Source organism: Lepisma saccharinum, chromosome 12 (assembly GCF_977018435.1).
Source record: "Lepisma saccharinum chromosome 12, izLepSacc3.1, whole genome shotgun sequence".
Classification (NCBI taxonomy): domain Eukaryota; kingdom Metazoa; phylum Arthropoda; class Insecta; order Zygentoma; family Lepismatidae; genus Lepisma; species Lepisma saccharinum.
Window position 1 is genome coordinate 54,112,497 of NC_139240.1, and position 22,452 is coordinate 54,134,948.

The 22,452-nt window shown below is 38.9% G+C and overlaps 1 protein-coding gene across 1 annotated transcript; it reads left to right on the top strand.

The window, feature by feature from the left end:
- The first annotated feature begins 1,026 nt into the window (after window positions 1–1,026).
- On the top strand, window positions 1,027–21,511 carry LOC145996103 (cytochrome P450 6k1-like). The gene is made up of 5 exons (XM_083132366.1): window positions 1,027–1,184; window positions 6,064–7,046; window positions 8,003–8,227; window positions 9,225–9,473; window positions 19,917–21,511. Exons 2-5 carry the CDS (start codon window positions 6,122–6,124, stop codon window positions 20,087–20,089), a joined length of 1,572 nt encoding a protein of 523 aa, XP_082988492.1. The 5' UTR covers window positions 1,027–1,184; window positions 6,064–6,121; the 3' UTR covers window positions 20,090–21,511.
- The last annotated feature ends 941 nt before the right edge of the window (window positions 21,512–22,452 follow it).

Consider the following 22,452-nt stretch of genomic DNA (forward strand, 5'->3'; position numbering starts at 1 on the left):
CTCTCTCCCCCTTACTTTTTCTTCTCTATCATCTTTGTCTTGATTTAGATCTTTTTATTTTCTCTCTATTCCTTCCTCTATTTCTCTCTTTCTGCCTAATGTATTTAGTTCTCTTCCTCTCTCTCTCTCTCTCCTTTCCTTTCATTCTCTATCCTCTTTTCCTTGATTTAGTTCTCTATTTTTCTTTTATCCCTCTATTTATTCCTCTCTATATCTTTCTCTTTCTGCCTATATTAATTTTCCTCTTCCTCCCTCCCTCTCTCTGTGTCTCTATCTTTCTTTCTCTCTCTCGCCCCTCTCTCTCTATCTGTGTCTACTTTCTTTCTCTTCAGTTTCTCCCTGACTCCATTCCTTTTTCTATATCCTTCTTTTTGTCTCTTCTTTATTTAGTTATTTCTCCTTTTCTCTCTTCATTTCTTCACTCTTCGTTCGCCTGTAGAATACTCGCACAGCTCACGACATACACAGACATATACCGGGTGGCCAGAATTAAAGTTACCCAACTCAGAGCCCCCTGTAGCCTGTTTGAGGCATCGTAGAATTCTGAAATTTGGTGAATCCACTATGCAGACCAATGGTCTGCATAGAGGATTCACCAAACTTCAGAGTTCTACGATGCCTGAAAAAGGCTACAGAGGGCTCTGAGTTGGGTAACTTTAATTCTGGCCACCCGGTAGCTCTCATGGTAAATGCGACGTAATTCAAGCGACGTGTTGGTTTGATTGGGAAATTGTTGACATACAGAAGGCAAATATTCGCAGCCGAGTCAACAATGATTATCCGTTTCTCCCGGCATCGATGGCATTGAATATGACAAAGTGAAGTAAATGGAGAGGGAAAAGCACTTCTCATTCTCAGTTTCAGTGTGGATGAATCAAAATATTATCTCACCAACACACCAAGATTCTAAAAACAAAATCACTTGTGTGTACGTTATCTTCCTTTCGAAACGAACCACTTAAAACGGAAAAACAGAACTGGTAAATATCGAACGAGAGCTGGCAACCTTGCTTACCAAACCGCGCCTCCTCTTTCCGTTGAAGATAGCATCAACACCCATTCCGCCAGCTGATTGTTGCTGTTGTGTCCGTTGCGTTGCATCATTGTGGTCGGCTATTTCCAGTTTCTCCTGCATAATTTCGTGTGAATCGATATGTTGTGACGTCACACCGAAAACACGACACGTAAGTAGATTAACTTTGTATTCTTTGCATGTGCGTAGTATTTGAAAGTGATTTCACTCACGAAGAACCAAACGCATCGTCCAACCTGTAGGTAGATCGAAAAGGACTAGGAACTTATTGATTTCTTTCTTCAGTTGTCACCTGTTAAGTACATTAAAGATTCCTACAGTTCGCTAATGGTGACTTGGCTACACTGTATTTCATGTTATTCACCTGAGTCTATGAAACACCAGCTTCATTTTTTAAACAAGTTGGCTATGAATCCAGATATGCAGAAACTCTTGCATGAAAAGGTGGACCAAGTCTTAACTCAGGGGTTCCAAAACTTTATCGTTTCACGGCTCCCTTAGTATTTCAAGATTTCTCCGCGGCGCCCAAGTCACAAAATGGCCTAACTAACACTTGCAACGCTCAGTTAGTGTTGTTAGGTTTCTTGCCATAAGTTATAAAAAACAAACACGTTTCAAATTCAGAACCATTTTATGTGTAAGAGGTACTAAATAATAACATTTGGAAGAATCGTATGTTCCCTTTGTTTCGTTTCCTCTCTCTCTTTCTCTCCCTTCCTCTTTTACTTTATCATTCTTTTTGTCTTTTCTTTATTTAGTTCTTTCTCCATTTATTTTATCCTCTCCCTCTCTTTGCCTGTCTATCTTTCTTGTCTCTCTCTCTCTCCTTTTTCTTCAACCTTCTGTCTTTTCTATATTTAGATTTTTTTCTTAATTTCTTCAGTTTTATCTCTGCATTTCTATATTTCTTTCTCTCTCTCTCACTCACTCTCTATTACTTTATCCTTCTTTCTGTCTTTTCTTGATTTAGTTAGTTCTCTTTTTCTTCATCCTTTTGTCTTTTCTCGATTTAGTTCTTTGTTTCTCTTGTCTTCTCTCTTTATTTCTTTCCCCTCTTTCTCCCCCTTCCTTTTTCTTCTCTATCCTCTTTCTGTCTTGATTTAGATCTTTCTTTTTCTTTCTCTCTCTCTCTCTCTCTCTCTGCCTACTTTCTTTCTCTTCCCTTTCTCTCTTGTCTCCATTCCTTTTTCTTTATCCTTCTTTTTGTCTCTTCTTTATATAGTTCTTTATCCTTTTCTCTCTTCATTTTTTCACCCCTCTCTCGCCTGTAGAATCCTCACACATATCCTCAATGATGGGCTCCCGCGTAGCCAAGTGGTTAGCGTTAGAACGAAGTATTTCTCACCCGTCTTCAGCAATTGAAACGCAGGATAATAATGTACTTCATTTCTTTAATGCCATAATATTCATCCTCAGAGATTGACGCATATCTAAGTTTGTACGTATTGCAATCATTAGTTGCAAGGGCATCACTAATGGGGGAATGATGGTTCTACAATGTCTAACAGAAAGAAAAAAATGTGGACTTTATTTTTACAAACAATTTATTTTAAAAAAAAACATATTTGTGAAGAGGCGTGTGTGTGTGGATACAGAGATCAAATAGATATACTTGTAGATCCGCACTCATACAAGCGTCAAACAAGGATTAAATATGGTGCTCAAAAGGTATTTATTTACTGAAGAAAAAATACACACACTATATTGTAATGAAAATTTATATGCATTTTATTAATGCACTTGTGCAAGCTGTGATAATGTTTTTGAAGTTTTTATAAACCAAGTTTCGAAATTTACAAAATTCAGATGTGAGAGACTTGTCTGTTCGCTGTTACTCTGAATTAATTGCCGAAATCGGCATTTGTTCTGTGGGAAAAATTTCAAACAACCGTGAAACCTTGATCTGCCCCATGGATCTTATTTAGACCGTTGGTATACCCCAAGGCTATTAGTTAAAGATTTCTAATTAATTTACTGAGGACAATCTATATAATAATAAATTAGTACAAATTCGATATAGTTTTCATTACACAAAACCTATCCTTGCGTTTACCGCAGTTTCAATCGATAGTAACCCAATCGACAATTATCGTTCTATCAAACTTTTTCCAAATTAGTATTTCGCTCGACAACATATCATGTCTATGTATATTGTCACGTTCCTCACCACGGACAATCAACCTGTGTTTGTCGTATCAGTAAGAAAGCACTCTAAAGATAATCGCCTAACTATCCAGATAGTGTAACATAAATAAGTTAATATCTACTGAAAAGTAATGACAAACGTTCTTCCAAAACTAATTCGTCATCAGTCACGTTTATAAGGTTAATGATTTGTCTTTATTTGTATACATCTTGCCAATACGACTTGTCCTGAACAAATGAACACTATGGGCTAAAGCAGCTTAATTAAAATTCTGTAAGTTCAATAATATTGGTGGTTTAATCACAGACATCGAGATGGTGGATTTAAAAATCTAAGCGAATGAACTACTTATGTACATAAAAGCTGGGAATACTTTGTATAAAATAAACTTCATGGTTTTGTAAAGTTTGAGTTACGATAAACAGCTTCAAAATGTGTTTCGAGTACGGTATTTCACCGCATAATCATCGAAGAGTTCATGTCAATTTTTTTGCAAAAATATGGTGTGCGACCATTATGTGAAGCTTCTTTTTTTCAATTTTGCCGTTAAACTGTCTTTGATGCAAGATAAGGACGGACGGATTACTCGTGAATATACGTTAAAATTGAATAGTCCAAATCGACGGACATAATTTCTGCGTGACAGTTTAGTAAACATTTTTCCGGTCTGAAGAAAATTTAACACATTGTTATTGTTTTGTACTTTGCAGCCGAAATATTACACTTGGGAAAATTTTCTACGGTGTTGTTTTTAAGGCAAATTACAGACTTACAAAATTTAATCTTGTTTGTCCTAGGATTCTGCGCCACGATCACCGCTTTTGTTATCTGAAGCGCCGATGCGACAATTAAGCGATTAAATGAAATACCATTTTTGACGGGTACTCACCTTAAGAGATACCGCGCCGCCACCACCGATCATGTTCTCTTGGACCCCCAGCATTGTAGACTATCGCCCTTCATCGCAGTTTCCATTGCAGCAAGCTCCGGCGCAGGACAGGCATGGGAATTCTGTCCCACTCCTCCCTGCAAGCTTTCCAGAGACCATCCAGGGTGCGCGGGCGGAGATGTTGAAGACATCGTTTCAACAGTCCAAATACGCAAAAATCCATTGGACTGGCATCTGGGCTTTTCACAGGAATGTCTTCAAACAGAATGACACGCATTCCTAATTCCTCTGCCATTTCCTGATAAAAACGTAGTTATGTTCTGGCGGTATGACTCGAAGCCTTGTCCATATGGATCATCACCTGGTTCGCGTCCATTCCATACAATTGTGGGATGTCTCTCCGATCGATAGGTGTCAGAATGGAGTGTTGGAAGTATCTGGCATTCACCTTCACGTTTTTGTCCACCTTGCGTATCATCAACTTACCCTCATATCCGAATCCCGTCACAACCATAAAGCAAGGAGGGAAACTTTCCCTGCACTGACGAACAAAGTTGCTGCGCCCCTTGCCGTCAATGTCACGGTATGTGATCGCCCGAATGTGACCACCAGCAGTGAGATGGACATATGATTCATCCATTGTGACAACTTTCTTCCATTTGGAACCCGCCAGGTACTTTTCATACAGTTTCTTGCAGTTCGTCTTACGTTCGGCAATGTGACGCGGTAGAAGGTGGTGTACACGGGCCTTCCGCACACACTTCAACCTGAGGCGCTTGCGAATTGTTTTGTTCACAGTTGACGGTGCGAGGTGAAATCTGTGGGCCATATCACGTTGAGTCGGGGGATTTTCTTGGCACGCTAATCGACGGATCCCCCTTCGCACTACGGGTGACACTTTGCTTGCAGCCCTTCTCCTGGTGGTTTTCGTGGGTGAATGTTTCGCAAGGAGAGCCTGTTGTGTGTAACGGGCCACAATAGCTTTCACAGTAGTCACCCCGAGTGTTAACCCATTCTTCCGACACTGTTTCACAATGCATGGAAAAGGGCCATTACGTAACCCTCCCAATACCGGTTGATTTTCGGCGCCATTTGATAACATTCACTGCCAACACTCACGCACCTACAAGGTCAGACACAACACTGCTCCCGCCAGCAGACCCATAGTTCCAGCATGATACGCCAGGTGGCAGCACCGAATCGAAAATTGTCGGATATAAAGCGAACCTCTGTATAATGACAATTGTTTGATTCTAATTTATCCCGTAAGACCAGCGTCTTATATTTCCTTCAATGTATGGAAGCTTATTATTGTCATTATCACAATATCCGCAGTAATTTTCATATCGATTCCGCCGCCTAGGACAGCAAGAATAAAACTCTCGTTATTAAAAAAGCATAAAAACTTAATTATTTCCTAAAATGAGGTGAAAACAGGAAGAAATGATGTGTCACAGTAGGGAAAGGTGAGATAGAAAGAAAAAAGAAATGGAACAGGTTCAGGGCAAGGGCAAAGAAATAACTAAGCATACACTGTAAAAAACGTTGGTGTTAAAACGACACAGAGTGTGTGGTCCCTGAAGGTCTCACCACATTTTGGTCAATATTTAACCTCATTGGTGTCAGAAACATGTTGATTGCAACAATTTGTCGGTGTTATTTCAACACCAGTGGGGTTGAATGTTGACCAAAATGTGGTGTAGACCTACAGGGCCCGCACATTGTGTCGTTTTAACACCAACATTTTTTACAGTGTAGGGACAGAGGGACTAAAAGAGATAAAAAATGTTACGGAGAGGGTAATTAGAAGACAAGAATAGTGTTGGGTACAGAGGATTGAGGACACAAGGACAGACGATATGGAGAAGAAAGAGGGGAGAGATAGAAATTGTGAAAGTGAGTAAGAAACAGATAGATAGATGAAGATGGAGAGAAAGACAAGAGGAGTGGAAGTATTTTGCTTATGTAGTTCTATTTTCTTCTTTGTCTTTGCAGGAAGATAGCATACCATCACTGGTGAATTGACTACTCCTGGGTAGAGATTGAAGCCAACATGATATATCACCTATTAGCATACATCGCTACGTTTCTTGTAGGAGCAGCAACCTTGATATACCTGTATGGGCGTCACGTGTACGGCTTCTGGAGGAAACGAGGCATTCCACACGCGGAACCCTCATTCCCTTTTGGCACCATGCGTGAAACTCTTTTGCAACGAAAGCCCATAAGTCTAGAAAATTTAGATACTTACAGGTCTTTGGAAGGACACAGGTTCGGCGGTACATTCATGATGCTGAGACCAGTGCTGATGATCAGGGACCCTGATCTGATCAGAACCATATTGATCAAGGATTTCTCGCATTTTGAGGACCATTCTACTTCTATGGACGAAGACGCGGATCCTCTCAACGGTAGATCTCTCATTGGACTCAAGGGTCAGAGGTGGAAGCACATGAGGATAAAGCTGACTCCTACGTTCACCTCTGGTAAGATGAAGAAGATGTACCAGTTCGTCGTAGACTGTGGCGAAGAATTGGTTAAGTATCTTGAAAACCCTGCGAAGAACCAAGAGGATATTGAGGTAAAGGATATCTTGGCAAAATTCACCACTGACGTCATCGCCACGTGTGCGTTTGGAATGCAGGTGAACTCCCTGAAGGATCCTGATGCAGAGTTCAGGAAGATGGGGCAGAAGGCCCTTTCTGCTCCCAATCTCTTGCAAGGGTTTAAGCTCTTCAGCATCATGTGTTTCCCTAAAGCTTCCAAGTGGTTCAAGTTAGCCTTCACACCCAAAGAAGTGGAGAACTTTTTCCGAAATGTTGTGATGGATGCAATGGACTACAGGGAGAAGAACAATATCGTCAGACATGATTTCCTGGATTTGCTCCTCCAGTTGAAGAAGAAGGGGAAAGTGGAAGATGAAGAACACGACACAGAACGTAACTTCCTTCCGGATGAAGACACGAGCACTCAAATAGGTAGGTGCATTGTGTAGTACAACTCTTCTTCAACTTCCTCTTCCTCTGCTTCCAACGTGAACTATAAAACACTCAAAATGCTGACCAAGACAGACTTTATTGTCACATGAACACATTATAAACTGACGTTTCAACCTTATAGAAAAGTCTTCTTCAGACTCTGAACCTACTTGAAACTTTTGAAGTTGGTTCAGAGTCTGAAGAAAACCTTGCGATAAGCTTGAAACGCCACTTTTATAATGTGTTCATTTGACAATAAAGTCTACCTTGGTCAGCATTTTGAGCATTTTATTAAGCATGTAAACAAGGCTTATTAGTGTTATCAGTGAACTTTGAGTGTCATATGTGAACATGTTACACAAATTACCTTCACCAGTTTTCTACACCATAACCAATCTTATCATTTCACAAATTATACCACCCTACAATTTACTGCAAAAGAAAATGAAGTGACACAAACTAGTATAACTTGAAGAATCATGTCGAACATACGTTTCATTCATTGTGCAGTGGACTGAACATTAATTTCTACATAACTCCCTGCTATAAAACTTGGAAATAGTTATTCCGCTAAAAATGTGAACTTTGGAACTGTAAGATTGAATTTGTAACATGGGTGCGTGTTAGATTTTTCGTAAAGTCAGTGACAATCAGGCTACATTCAGAGAGAGAGAAAAATCTGTTAAATGACCTGATATAATTTCTCACTTAAACGTTTCAAGGGGTGATTCAGGATTATTAAATAGCTCTTGTGGCTTACCAGCGAATACCGAAAGCCTGAAATAGTTTATAATTATCTCAAATAGTATTCTTGTCAGCAGATTGCTAATTGGATTCGTACTCAAATTACAAATCGACGCTCAAACATAGTTTGTCATATTAACGCTTTGAAATTGGAATTATATCGTATTGTCCTGACACAGTCTTTTGTTCTGAACCTTCTCTCTGTTTTTCAGAGCTCACTGATGATGATTTGGTAGCCCAAGCCTTCAGCTTCTTCATCGGAGGATACGAAACGTCATCCACTCTGCTCAGCTTCATCCTCTACGAGCTGGCTCTGAATCCAGACGTTCAGGAACTCTTGCAGGAAGAAGTGGACCAGGTCATAGCAAAGAGTGAAGGGAAAATGACCTACCAGTCAGTCATTCAAGGCATGGAGTATCTGGACAAAGTAGTGTCAGGTAATTTAGTAAATACTGATATTATGTATGTGTGTCTGGGTTGAGAGCAAAACATCTTTGTCCCCCCCCCCCTTTAAAATGTTCAATGGAAATTAAAATAATGTTTACAAGCAGAATAATATGTATCGAGGGCACATTTTACACAACACAGAACAAAGAACTAACTAACTCTCTAGCCTTCTTAAACTCGCAGGTTTATGACTGCAACAACACAAGCCTTCCATCTGCCCTATCCTGGGCAAGATCAATCTTTTCCATCCTTACCTATTTCCTTTAGGTCCATCTCAACATTATCCCTCCATCTTCGTCTTGGCCTTCCTACTGAAAACTCCATACCAGAAACCATCATTGTGAAACTGTTTTTCACGTGTAAGAGAATATTGATTGTACAAACCTACAAGAACAAATAAATAAAATATTTAAACTGCTTGTGGTCTCATAATCCTATAGAAGACAAGAGAGGCTAGTGATATGCGTGAAATATAAGGTGAATACAAACAGTAAGACACAACTCATTACAAATCGCACTTGTTCTTTGGTAAACTAAAGTTATGTTGTTATAGTACGTACTTAGTAGGCTATTGCGTGGAACAACTTTCGCTCAAATCTTGTGATATTAGGATATTTTCTTCTTGCTTCGTTTGCTACCTTACTTCGTTTTTCTACTTCTCGGATCAGTGGCGACGAAGAGAATGAATAATGGACAGACACAATAATATATTTGTACCTTATCTATATGTCAGTCCTGGACTTTTGCCTTCCTACCGTGTTATCAATCCTACCAATCGCTGGAAAACACTCCGTTGATCATTACTGTTCTAACAGAGATCTCAAGAGCGTTACGAGAAGATATGAAATTGACTGCTTCATGCAAACCATGAAACACTGAAACATCATTACGTTATTCGGTTCTATCACAAAATTGTCAAATCTTGTCAATTATTTTCCTTTAGATTCAGGGAAATAATCTGTAATAATACTTATTGCTTCTTTCCAGAGGGCCTGAGGAAATATCCTCCACTTGGAGTCACTGACAGGATGTGCACAAAGACTTACAAGATCCCAGACTCCGATGTGACTATCCAACAAGGGGAGGCCCTGCAGATACCAATCTACGCCATCCACCACGACCCGAAGTTCTACCCGGACCCTGAGAAATTCGACCCTGAAAGGTTCAATGAAGACAAGAGGAAGAGGTTTGGCCGAACCTACCTTCCATTCTCAGATGGACCAAGGATGTGCATAGGTAGGTTTGATATATTACATACCTCTACTTCAGAGGCAATTATGAAATTTTTCTTTCATACATTTCCATTGGTATATGTCGTATTTTCTGGCGATTCATGTAATGACTCCAGTGCTTGGCATGCCTCATCTTTTTCTCACATCTACTGTACAATCTAATTCTTAGCACTTTCCCTTTTCATAGACTTGATCAGTGACAAGTAAATCACTGTTCTCATCATCACTAGCGTGTGCTCCTACCAGGGGCGTCACCACTGAGCGCGCAATGGTGGGCTCTAGCCCATCCTAAAATAGTCTCAGCCCAGCCGTCTATCCACCAAAATAGAATAAATACATGAAATATATTATTTAGATAATGCAAAGTAAAAAAGCAGATAAATAATTATTGTATAAACCACAGAAAGCGCGGGTTAAAAATGAATAAAGTAAACTTTTAACACATATAAAAACAATGAGAAAACCTACAAAACAACATAAAATTATTGAATAAATTTGATTAAAATAGTTATTCCAGAATTTTATTTATGTTGCATTCACTTTGACTAAATGAATTTTCGTATTTTTTTTTTAAAGTCATCTGTTGAAAATGGTATTTCCCATCACTGCGTTGCTAGTTTAGAAGCTTCGTTTGTCTTCTAAAAGCGTAGAGAAGCTTTTCTTTAACTGATGAAAGCGATTTTCGCTTTATTATTACAATATAAATTTTAACACTAATAAAAATTGCATACAAAATATTTGTAATAATTGTATTATACAGGCTGGCCACTCTAGAACCATAATAGAATTCAAGTATAATTCCCGGTTTTCAAGGCAAATTTTCCAAATATTCAAGGCTACAAGCAGATGTCTTCTCTATTCCAGCCTTAGGTATTACCACCTCTCATCCCCCCCCACACACACACACACATACACAAATATATTAATAATATAAAGGATCTGTGTGACTGCAATCATATCTAAAAACTCTAATAATTCAATTAAATTAAGCGGTATAAATATATGTATATATATTTAATTTAAGGTACGTAGTGTTTAAGTAACGTTACATTTGCCATTGAATATATTCAGGCTCGACATACCTCTACAAACACAAGCTATAATTGTTACGGGACATACTAATCTACGAAAAATTATTAATATATAAGGATTTCAAATTCAAATGCAACCATTCAACTTCACGATTATCTTGCAACAATCTTCCGTCTGTCTAATGTATTGTTCTGCAAAGGACACTAAAAAAGTGAACGGGTTGAGGGAATTCTGTTTTATTTTCCACCCTGCTTTCTTTTCCTTCCTCGATACAAATAAATGCTAAACTGTGAAAAACTTGTCTCACGGGCATTTATAAATGTGTTTAAATTCAATGCGATTTGGATTAATTAATGTATTTTGGTGCATTTTTGTATGTCGTGAAGGAAACACCAAAGTGCATCATTTGATTCAAGTGAGGATTTCTTTCAGTCGAGATGCACTTTAATGCATCAGTTGATGCACCTTCCTGCATATTTTTGGATGATGCACGCTGGTGCATCAAAACGCATCAGCTGATGCATTAAAGTGCAACTCGACTGGAAGAAATCCTCACTTGAATCAAATGATGCACTTTGGTGTTTCTTTCACGACATACAAAAATGCACCAAAATACATCAAATGTGAATCTGATTCTTCGAAGAAGCTACAAAACACACTTTAGTGCATCAATCGATGCATTATGGTGCATCAATCGATATGATGCATTTAGTTCTCTGTGTGTACCGACGATTCCAAGCAAAAGACCACGTTCTATCTTTCTCACCTGCTTTTGTCTCTCTTCCCTGACCTCTACTGTCTCTTTCTGAAGGTGGGCGCCTTCGCCATTTCCTGTGTAAAACTCTTATTCTACATATTCTAGGAGCAAGTCCTGATAAGGCCTTTGTTTGTTGACCGAGCAGGGAATGTTATGCGTGGACCAAATTGAAATATTGGTAATTATGCAGTATCGCCCGAACACCTCTCGCTCGTTTATTTCGTTAACTTTAGCATTGATACTTCCTATTCTGCATTGCGGAAGATTCCGTAAGGTGAAGTTATGCCCTTTTCCATAAAATAGTGTCAACGTTTCATATTACGAGTCATTATTTGTCATCCTTGTTCCGTTTGTGTAACAGACAATATGGCGTGCACTCGTCATGGATCATCGCGCGTCGTGCTTGTGTTTTGTCGATTTGCAGTGCGCAAGCAGTGTTTCAAACCTTAATGACCGAAAATTACGTACTATTAGGATTTTTTTACACGTTACCATGATCATTGCATGATTACCTCCACGAACCATGCACGATAAGGTTAGGTTAGGTTTGGTTAGGTTAGGCAAACACAGTTAAAATCTGGGTGTCGAACAGATGGTTTTCGATTTCACGAAACAAAAAGCGTGTTAGGAAACACTGACCCGGGAAGACGTCATCGAACGCAGCAAATAGCAAGGAAATGGCAGCAATCGCCTCTGCGTGTTGGAAACATTTCTCACGACACAAAAAGGAATTCCGGGTCAGATAGCTTAAACGATCAAAGAAAAACACCTTCATGAACTTCCACAACGTCAGAGAAATTGATTAAAGTAAGTAGTCTCTTCTGTAAAAATGAAGAAATCCGTTCGGGCGATACTGCATATTTACCGAAATATTTTAGAAATAGAAAGATTATTTACGGTCCAGAACCCGCTTACACTTGCTGATTTTCTCTCCTGGATCGGAATTGAATTTATTTAAAATTCCTGCACCTTTTACAACCCTGGTTCCTAGAACGCTGGTGCTTTAAATTAACCAACTAATCTCATTTTTCCTGAATTATTGAAATCATATTCTAAAAAAGTACTACATAAGAATCTTGTTCGAACATTGAAACAGTTCACACGCACTATTCGCTTAATTATAGAATGGTCACATTTTATACCGGGTGGTCCAAAAGTCCCGGAACGGTCACATATCGTGAGAAATACACATCGAATCGGAAAACGAAAAAATACGTGTTTAATAAGTGAAAGAAAGCTATTCAATGATATCACACTTGATTCCCCACCCCCGCCCCCTGGGGGTGGGGCGGGAGGCAACTGTGAAATTTTAAATGGAAACCCCCCATTTTGTATTGTAGAATCGGAAAGAGGACTTCATTCCGAATCCAACGAGCTATCAACCATCCTCCTAGCTCAATTAGGAACGGAGATATGGCGATTTTAAATTTTCGGGGAGGAAGAGGGGGGGGGGGAAGTGAAAATTTCATAAAACCCAAAAGAATTTCAAAGGAACTCTCTGCCCCTAATTGAGCTAGAGTGAAAGCGATTGCAGATTCGGAATCTGCACGTCAAGACCTTTCAATAGAGTATATTTATTTATTTATTTATTTATTTATTTATTTATTTATTGGCTTAGTCTAATCACTCACTCTTCGAAAGGGTTGCGGAGGCGTCTCATCTACTCTCTCCCACGCCGCTGAGTGAACCGTATAAACACCTATAATGAGGAAAGCGAAGCGAGCAATACGAGAAAAAACCTCTCTTATGCAAAAATTAAATAAACAAGAATCAAGACATCGTCTTTGTAGGATTTGCAGGATATCTGTCAATCCTGTTTCTGCCCATTCAGTATCCAATTCAAGAGCAATCGAAAAAAATAGAGGGGTTGGGCCTGACAACCCCCCTTCCCCCCTCGGGTTAGCTAGGGTTAAAAAGTGGTTTATGTGAAATCGTTTCGTATGAGACTTCATCCCACCCAAATGATATAAATAACAATAACGTTGACGTGTACCTAAAACTTTAAAAGGAAAATAAAAGTTTAAATTTTTCACATTTCAATAAACATTAGAGCATATTCCAAACAAATGAAGGTGAATGAAAACATGCATGGTACTCACCCAAGCCTGGTGGTCTCTGGCATCGTCTCTCCCATCAGCGATGGTTCCCTGGTTCAGGCGTCCTAAAGCAGTGGTTCTCAACCTCTGTGAACCCGCGGCCCGGCAAATTCGTTTTTTAAAAGTCGATGCTCCGATCCCAATATTATAGCTTTCCAATCTTTAAACTTTGTACGTTAATGCCTACTCCTGTAATTTAATATTAATAAATAAATTATGGCATAATATTAGTTCGATTATGACTAGGCTTGTTGTCAAATATATAATTTGATTTACATTAATTGACAATGACTGGATCAAATGGAATTTTTGTTTCCTCTGGTCAATATCACTAAATTAATTGGTCTCCCCGTTGGCGTAGTGGTAACGTCATCGCCTTGTAATCAATGGGTCCTGGTAGAGGCACAAGTGGTTTAGATTTCACTCTAAACTGTAGTGTGCATAAAGTGGACAACAAATCAATCACTAAATGAATTTGGTAAGTGATGATTTTCATTAGCATGTTTATATTTCGGACATCGGCAAATTCCAGATAATCAGAATATTTCCATTTCAATATATTTGTTAATGAAAATTGCTGCGCGAACTAAATTGACTATGGTACTCGTTCAATTTTGGATCGCCATTGTCGCGAAAGCATTTCCTGTTGTCGTAGTCGCACTCAAACCAGAACAAAAGGTCTTTACGGATGGTTGCCAGCTCGGGCTGCAAGTCGCTCTACCCTTCCGGCCCTGACTTCAGAACGGCCACATGGTTGCTATTCACACTTGTAAGCTGCCTTTTCTACCACATACCCTTCTCTACAGGGCAGTGAGTTAAAAAGAACCGGCCTATCTTTTTAGCAGATTCTCAATGCTCTCAGAATCACACGGCCTTGACACCAGATAGCGTGGGAGAACTCAACTACTTACCCCCCCCCCTCCTTATAACTCTAATTAACATTCAAAATCTATCACTGTTCTCACTTCCTGTCTTTGGAACTTGCTGCCCCTCGAAATCCGGAATGCATCTTCAGCACATGTCTTTCAGACACAATTGAAACATTTTTTACTGGGCGCAAATAGTTAGCACATTAGTGCAAACTTACACGCTAGGGACAAATTGAATAAAATGCAGAAAAACAATGAAACCCTTCTTCAACTTAATAAGCTAATTTCCAGATTACTGCCATGTGAGCGTCTGTGTGTTTTGTTTTGTGGTATACCTGTGATCATAGTTTAGACATTTATTCCTATTTGTATTTTCTTCTGTCTTTGTTTTCAATATTTCCCCTCTTATGTAATGGTTTAAATTGTGTTCAAATTTTCATGCACTGAAATTTCGATCTAAAGATGGTTAAGTGGTGGAAAAGGCTACGAAGCCTTAATGAAAAATAAATAAACCCCGAACGACATAACTTACTCGTATTTACGGATAGTCGCAAACTTCAGAAGAACCCGGTGTAATTAATGCCAAGGTCCCGCCGGTTGAGAACCACTGTCCTAAAGGGCTTGAGGGCCGTCCCTTCTAGGCCACGCTTGCCGGCGGCCCGCTGCTAGGTGAAGCAGACGAGCACGACGCCGGCCACTCCCGACCGCGCAGTTACAGAAGACTTTATGCAGGACTACGGAGGGATTGCGGTGACGGAGGGGGAACCTACTAACATCCATGGAGCTGGAACAGAAACATTGCATTCATGGATACACCACTTACCTTATGCCGGACTCATGGGGTGGCGAATACTTACGGCCCCTATAAAGAGAAGAGAAAACCAAAATGTTAATACCTGAATAGAAAGACAATTGACGTTAACAGGGTAGCCACTCTAGGCCCATATTCAAATTCAAGTATAAGTCCCGGTATGGTAAGACTGCAGAATATGGGCTGCTTAGGAGGAACGTGGTTCATAATTTTTTGGTAATGTTTTGTAGTTAGTAATCGGGAAAAGTAAGTTTGAAGGTGCGGAATTTTTTTTTCTTTAAAAAAACAAACGAGATATGCGTATCCAGATTGGGCGCTCTTGGAAGGAAAAGTGACATGGTGGCGCACATTCCTCCTCAAATCTAGTGAAAGCAAAAAAATGCCTACGTTGTTAGGTAACTAGGATTAGTTCTCTTAGCCCGAATAATAATTTGTCATTGTATTTATGCTAATGAAACCTAACCTAACAGGCCTAACCTAACCTTGTAGGCATTCCTCGTCTGAAATGATGAAAGAAACTGTGCGTGTGTGGGTGGAATCCGGAGCGACAAATGAACTCGAATTCCGCGAAACGAAGGGTCTCTTATCGCACAACACTTGAGCAACCTTGTGTTCTGACGTCACGGGAAAAAGCATTTTTATTGTAGGCTAGCTTGGTTTAGTTCTCTCAGCCCAAAGAATATTTTTTCATTGTATTTATGCTAATGGAACCTAACCTAATTTCGTAGGCATTCCTCGTCTGACGTCGGAACACAAGGTACGAAAACTCTTGTGCTGACAGGAAGACCCCGAAACAAATGGCAGCAACTGTACGTAAACAATATGGACGCGAACGAATGGAGAAATGCATTGCTTTTAGTAGCACGAAAAACATTTTTTACGCGCAATAATATAATAGTAATCGGAAAAGTAAGACCGGAAAATGGAAGTAGAAGGAACGTACTTTCATGGGATATAATTTTTTTTCGTCTATTTTGAGGAAAAAAGCAGCCCATGTTCTGCAGTGAGACCTATTACCGCCTCTCACCACCCACACATTTGCCATTTCACTTACTCAGACTCGAAATACATCTAAAACACAAGTCACAACTGTTATGGGATATACTGATCTACGAAAAATTGTCAATTGTATAAGAACCAAGATATCTTGCAATAATCTTCCGTCTGTCAGATAGATTGTTCTGCAAAGGACACTAACAAAGCAAACGGATTGAGAGAATTCTATTTTGTTTTATACGCGGCTTTCTTTTCTTTTCCTTCCTCGATAAAAACAAAAGCTAAACTGTGAAGAACGTGTCTCAGGGCATTAATAAACATATAAAAATTCAATGGGATTTGGATTAATAAAAGTTGCAAATTTTCACGTCTACGGAGAAAAATTCAAGCAGAATTCACTCATAATTCGCGGAGCCAATAATTCATGCATAATTCCAGGAATTCAAGGAATTCCCGGTAAGTAGCCACCCTGCATAACATGTAAGAATGGTCTGGGCTTCATTTCATGTAGGTTTGGCGACTTCACTCAAACTACATGAATGTAAATTTTCAAATGTAGTCGTTTGTACACCATTCTAGATTTTTTATTCTGTATTTTACCTATGTCTACTCTACTTAGCATGTGACTTGCATGTACGAGTGTAGTGTTTGTATGTGTGTGTCTAAGCATATGTGAAGTCAATATATGTATTTTTTGTATGTATATGGTTGAGTTTAAAATAATACATCAACAGGATGGCCACTCTAGGACCATGATAAAATTCAAGTATTCCCGATTTTCAAGTAGAAGTTTTCAAAAGTTCATTCAAGGGTACAAGCACATATTTTTCTATTTTACTTCAACCTTACGCATTACCGCTTCTCACCCCCGAACACAGACAGATATATTAACAATATAAAGGTTGTCTGTGATTCAAATATGTTCAACAATTCTAATTCATTTAAATGGTACATATTTAAAATATTTAATTTAAGGTACCAGGTTTATATTTGATATTTTCATATACTCAGACTTCAAATACATCTACAAAACACAAGTCACAAATGTTAATTTCATAAAAATTTCAAACTCAAGTTTACTTAACTAACTTCAAGATATCTTATCTTGCAATGGACACTAACAAAGTAAACGGATTAAGAGAATTCTGCTTTGTTTTCCTTCCTCGATAAAAATAAACACTAAACTTCCCTCAGCGCATTAATAAATATGTATAAATTCAATGAGATTTGGATTAATAAAAGTTGCAATTTTTCACGTCTACAGAGAAAAATTCACGTAGAATTCACGCATAATTCCCGGAGCCAATAATTCACGTATAATTCCCGGAATTCAAGGAATTTCTGGTGAGTGGCTACCCTGTTTTAGGTATGAATTTAATCCATGAACAAGAATGATCCAGAACAGAACAAGGTTGATTGGAGAGGGGTGGGGGAGGCACCTTCCTGAAATGTGATCCAACCTTGAAAAATTCGTAGGGCTGGCCGGCCCTTGCCATCACCACTAAACCAGAGCACACCTAAAAATATTTTATCCAGCTTTGAGCCACCCTTATTGGTAATTCCTGGCGACGCCTATGGCTCCTACATACATGCTACGTCTTCACTCATGCTGATGGTTTTGCTATGGCAATTACAAATAGATGTAAATATGAAATCGCCTGGATTCTATTGAATACAATGATAGTTGATTAACGTTCTCACTTTTTCTTCTGTGGGTCTACATTTCATCCACTTGTAGTTTTTATGTAATATAGTGTGGACAACACAGCTTCCTATTTTATGTACCAAATCATGAAAGTGTAGTATTTACATGTGCATACAACAGAAAGTACAAGCACATGTACTTTAAATAATGCAGTACATCGAAATGTCCACGTCCATTGCTGAAACAGAGATTTTAACACTAAAGTGAAGATACACTCCTAGGTTTCTATACTGATATGGTTAAACCACTCATCTTAGGCGTTACATGAACATACGAGTTTACTGTTATGTACATGTAATTTTTGGATGCACAACTATTGCTAGGCAAATTGATCATGACTATTTTCTTTAATTTTTATCTTGCATCCTATGGCTATGATTATTACGAACGTTGGTGCAGAAGTTGTCAGCAACTTGTCTGGTGTTTATTTTCGATTGTTGAAGGTCTCATTGCTCAAAACATGGCGATAGTGGACATCTTGCTTGATAATATTAATACATCGCACTGTACAACTAGATATACAAGGGTTGGATAAAAAGTAATGGCAACACTGGTATAATTGGTACTTGACTGTATTGGCAGAGGAGCACGTGTTACATTCCTTCAATGTAATCGCCCCCCCCCCCCCCATCTCTACGACCTTCTGCCACACGTATGGAAGGCGTCGTACACCGTCAGCGCGTCCATCTCTGTCGATGTCCCGCAGTGACCGCCCTATAGCACGTATGATGGCTTCGCGCGTGTCGTAGTGCTTCCCGCCCATTGGTTCCTTCATTTTGACAAAACGGTCGTAATCACACGGTCTCATACCGGTGAATACGGCGGATGTTCCAGTAACTCCCACTACCAGTTATGCAGGAGCGCCGTCACATTGTTCGCAGTGTGACACCTTGCATTGTCAAGCAGGATGATGGGACACCGTGCCGTCGCTTCCTTCTTAATGCGAGACGAAGGTGGTGTTGCAAGAAGGTGCAGAAGTAGGCTGCGTTGACCGCCTGCCTAAGAGACGTTGTTCTTCTTGCCTAAACATATTGTTAGGGCGCTTGCACTCTCGTCCTCTGCTTCAGAGCACTGCTGTTTTTGACTGAATAACATACAATCGCTCCCACTCACTATACTTCCTCGTCTGACATTCCTTTATCAGCCACGAAACGCTTGTGGCGCTGTGACTCACCCCTTTCACGGGACAGCAGTGTTGCCATTACTTTTTATCCAACCCTTGTAGAATGCCATCATCAATATTTCGATAAATATTAGTGTGATCCAAACTATGTTTCCCTTTCTTCCAGTCGTTTGAGAATTACATCGTCAATGATGCATAAGACATCAGTAGATAAATATCCTTTTGAGGGTTTAAGAAACGTGCAATGGTTATCTACGAGGGTAAATCAGTAAATAGGTCACAAAGTGATGTGTGGGTAGTTGGTAGTGAGTACTTTCTAAAAGTGTTATTAAGTGGCAGTACGATTCAGATTTATGATATTAAGTTAGCAGTCACTAGATAGCAGACGCACATGTGGACATCTCACTTTTTAAATGGCGACTTTGCTCGAGGAGTGTATATAAGAGCAGCGGCGTGCTGTTGTGCGTTTTTTGTGGGCTAAAGCACTTCCTGCAAAGGATATTCATACGGTGTTTATGGTGAGAAGTGTTTGTCGCGTAAAGCGGTGCACAAATGGGTTGATTAAATCTCACAAGGAAGGTCAAACGTTTTTGACGAAGACCGACTTGTCGTCCTGTTCAGATCTCGAAAGAACCAACAGTGCAGCGGTTGGAGGAGATGATTCGAGCTGACAGGCAAGTTTTCTTATGGTTTAGCCTACAGCACTTTCTTGGTCCCAAGCGACAATGCCAGACCTCATACGGCTCGACATGAAGATGAACGTAAGGTGCGACTGTGGTTGGAACAGCAGTTCAATGACTTTTATGCAGCAGGTTTTGGGGGACTGATAAAGCGACGGGATAAGTGTATCAATGTTGGTGAAGATTATGTTGAATAATAAAAACTGTTTTGAAGTCAGTTTCTTGTTTAGTGTAATTTTAATAGACGTGTGTGACCTACTTACTGACTTATCCTAGTATATTAATGTCCATCAAACTAAAAATCTGCAACAAATCAAAATTGTTTTGTTTTAATTTCTGTATGTATATTGAGGGCTATAAATATTTTTTCCTTCGCAGGTCAACGTTTCGCTTTGATGCAGAGCAAAGTGGGTCTGGCGTCTCTGGTTTCGAAGTACGAGTTCAAACGATGTGAGAAGACAAAGGTTCCGTTTGAATTCGATCCAAGAAATATGTTTCCAGCAGGAAAAGGAGGCACGTGGGTTAAAATAGTTGAAAGAAGCCAGAAGTGAACAATAATGGATGTATCGTTTACATTCTGTGCAATTATATACACTTAGTGACATATATACTTAATGTTTATACTTTCATATCTAATGGAAATTATGAGGGTGTTAACGAACAGGCTGAGTGTTGGCGCAAGGATATGCACCGAGAGCACTGTCGTACCTTACCAAGGTTAATGTGTACTCTAAAAGTACAGGGTGTCCATAAATTATTCACCCCTTAACAGAATAAAATATCTTTACTGCCAAACGTTTGTCGGAAATAACAGATATGGAATTACATGCATTCATTGACTCAAATAATATTTAATGAACATCCTTCTCTATTGTTAATAAACCTTTACATAGGCACCCCGAGTGGTTTTCACAGTATCAAGTCTATTGATGAATTCAGTCCACCTGTTGCGGATCACATCCACTGTGATTGGTGCCACAAGCTCCTCGACCCTGGACTTCAATTCCAGCAAGTCCGCAACTTTCTTGCTCTAAACGACGAACAGTTACAGCAGGTTTTGTTTCCCGTAACCTCAACACACACATTGCCTCTTCCTGCACTGTCGCCATTTTCACTGTTTTACTGTTTTGCCGCAATGCATGATGGTTCGGAGTGTTGCCAAGTACATGGAATACGTTATTTTATATGTTCTTCATGTTAATACTAACGACCTCCACTCCACTTGCACAGAACGTTTTCAATGGGCAACATTTATGGGGTGAATAATATCTGGATACGCTGTATATAGGTTAATATTTGATTCGTGGCGAAATCGTGTATCACTATGTTTTCATTGTAGAAATGCGTGTTATTGTTTTCTTTCTCATATTCACCTTCGACTTTTATATACATAACAAAAGCATTTGTGCTCAACATTTGGGCCTGTTGTTTTTTTGTTTCTTATGAAATGGTATTACTCAAATGTCATTACCACAACGTGTCACCACTAAATGTTCATGGTTGTCACTTTACAAATGACTGAAATGCATAATAAAAATATAAACAAGGGACTATAATTAGCTTGGACTGTCATTACCGCAACAAGTTGATTATAATACTTTCACAAATTTCTATCTGAGAACATTCAAACAGTAACAAGTGGAGAACGAATTGTCATTCTGGTTTGGTATGGATGGAGGACATGAGATGGCACGTAATATGTGTTAATGAAGAGTGACACTAATGTAAACTTCTATGTTGGGGTGAGTATGCTCGTTGCGTGTCACTTCCACAACGCATGTTTTATAAAACTGTGTCATTATAAATCTGTTTACGGTGTTTATATTGTGTAGGAATGCTATATTTGTACAAATACCGCAGTGTGACTACCTTACGAATAAACAATTTGATTTTGTAGTTATTGCTGTTATGCCATTACAGTAACTGTCACTATCGTTTTTTTTTAATACATGGAAGTAAGCAAAAACTAAATATTCTGACCAAGGCAGAAATTTATTCTATTCTAAAACGTAAACTAAACGTTACGTTTCAACTCTCTAGCAAGGTCTTCTTCAGACTCTCTACCAAATACAAATTTAAAAAATATGTATTTTTTTTTTCATTTGTACAGGTACAGAGTCTGAAGAAGAGCTTGCTAGAAGGTTGAAACGTAACGTTTAGTTTTTGTTTTAGAATAAAATAAATTCCTGCCTTGGTCAGAATATTTAGTTTTTGGTTAACATGGAAACGAGGCTTAATGGTGTTATCATGGAAGTAAGGTAATGACCAATGAGGTGCGTCTGCTTTAAACATAGGATATCTAAATGTAATTTTGTACCTAGTGTGTTTAGTTCTCTTTAGAAAACATAAGATGTCTATATGTGACTTTATCCTAGGAAGGTGAAGAGGAATGATTAGAAAGAAACTGTTTAATCTATTACGAAGAAAGGATTGCAACAACATTGTAGTATTTTGCTGTATGTAGATGTAATAAGTTCGTTTTGTAATGCTGCATAATGCTACAATTCACATATAATGGTGTATGGTTTTCCCGAACAAAACTTGAAAACACAATTGAAATTTTATATATTACCACTGAGAATTTATAGAGTAAGAGATTTAACAAGCAACTACTGGAAAGAAATTTGTTATCTTGTGCCCCTCCCTTGATACATTTCTGGATTCGCCACTGGTCAAGTTCAAATTGATCCCATTCTGTGGACATTTCTTTGTAAGCAATATAACTTGGCGTACGCATAAAGAATTGTGTTCATGTGTTTGTTGTTTTTCTCGTTTGTCGTTACCGTAACATTACGTGATTCCCACAACAGACAAGAGAATTGTTATGACGTGAAAAGTCAACAAATTTGAAGAATAGAAAGATTTAAATCCAGAATATTAGTCCAATGTGTTAAAGTGTTACTTATTTATTATG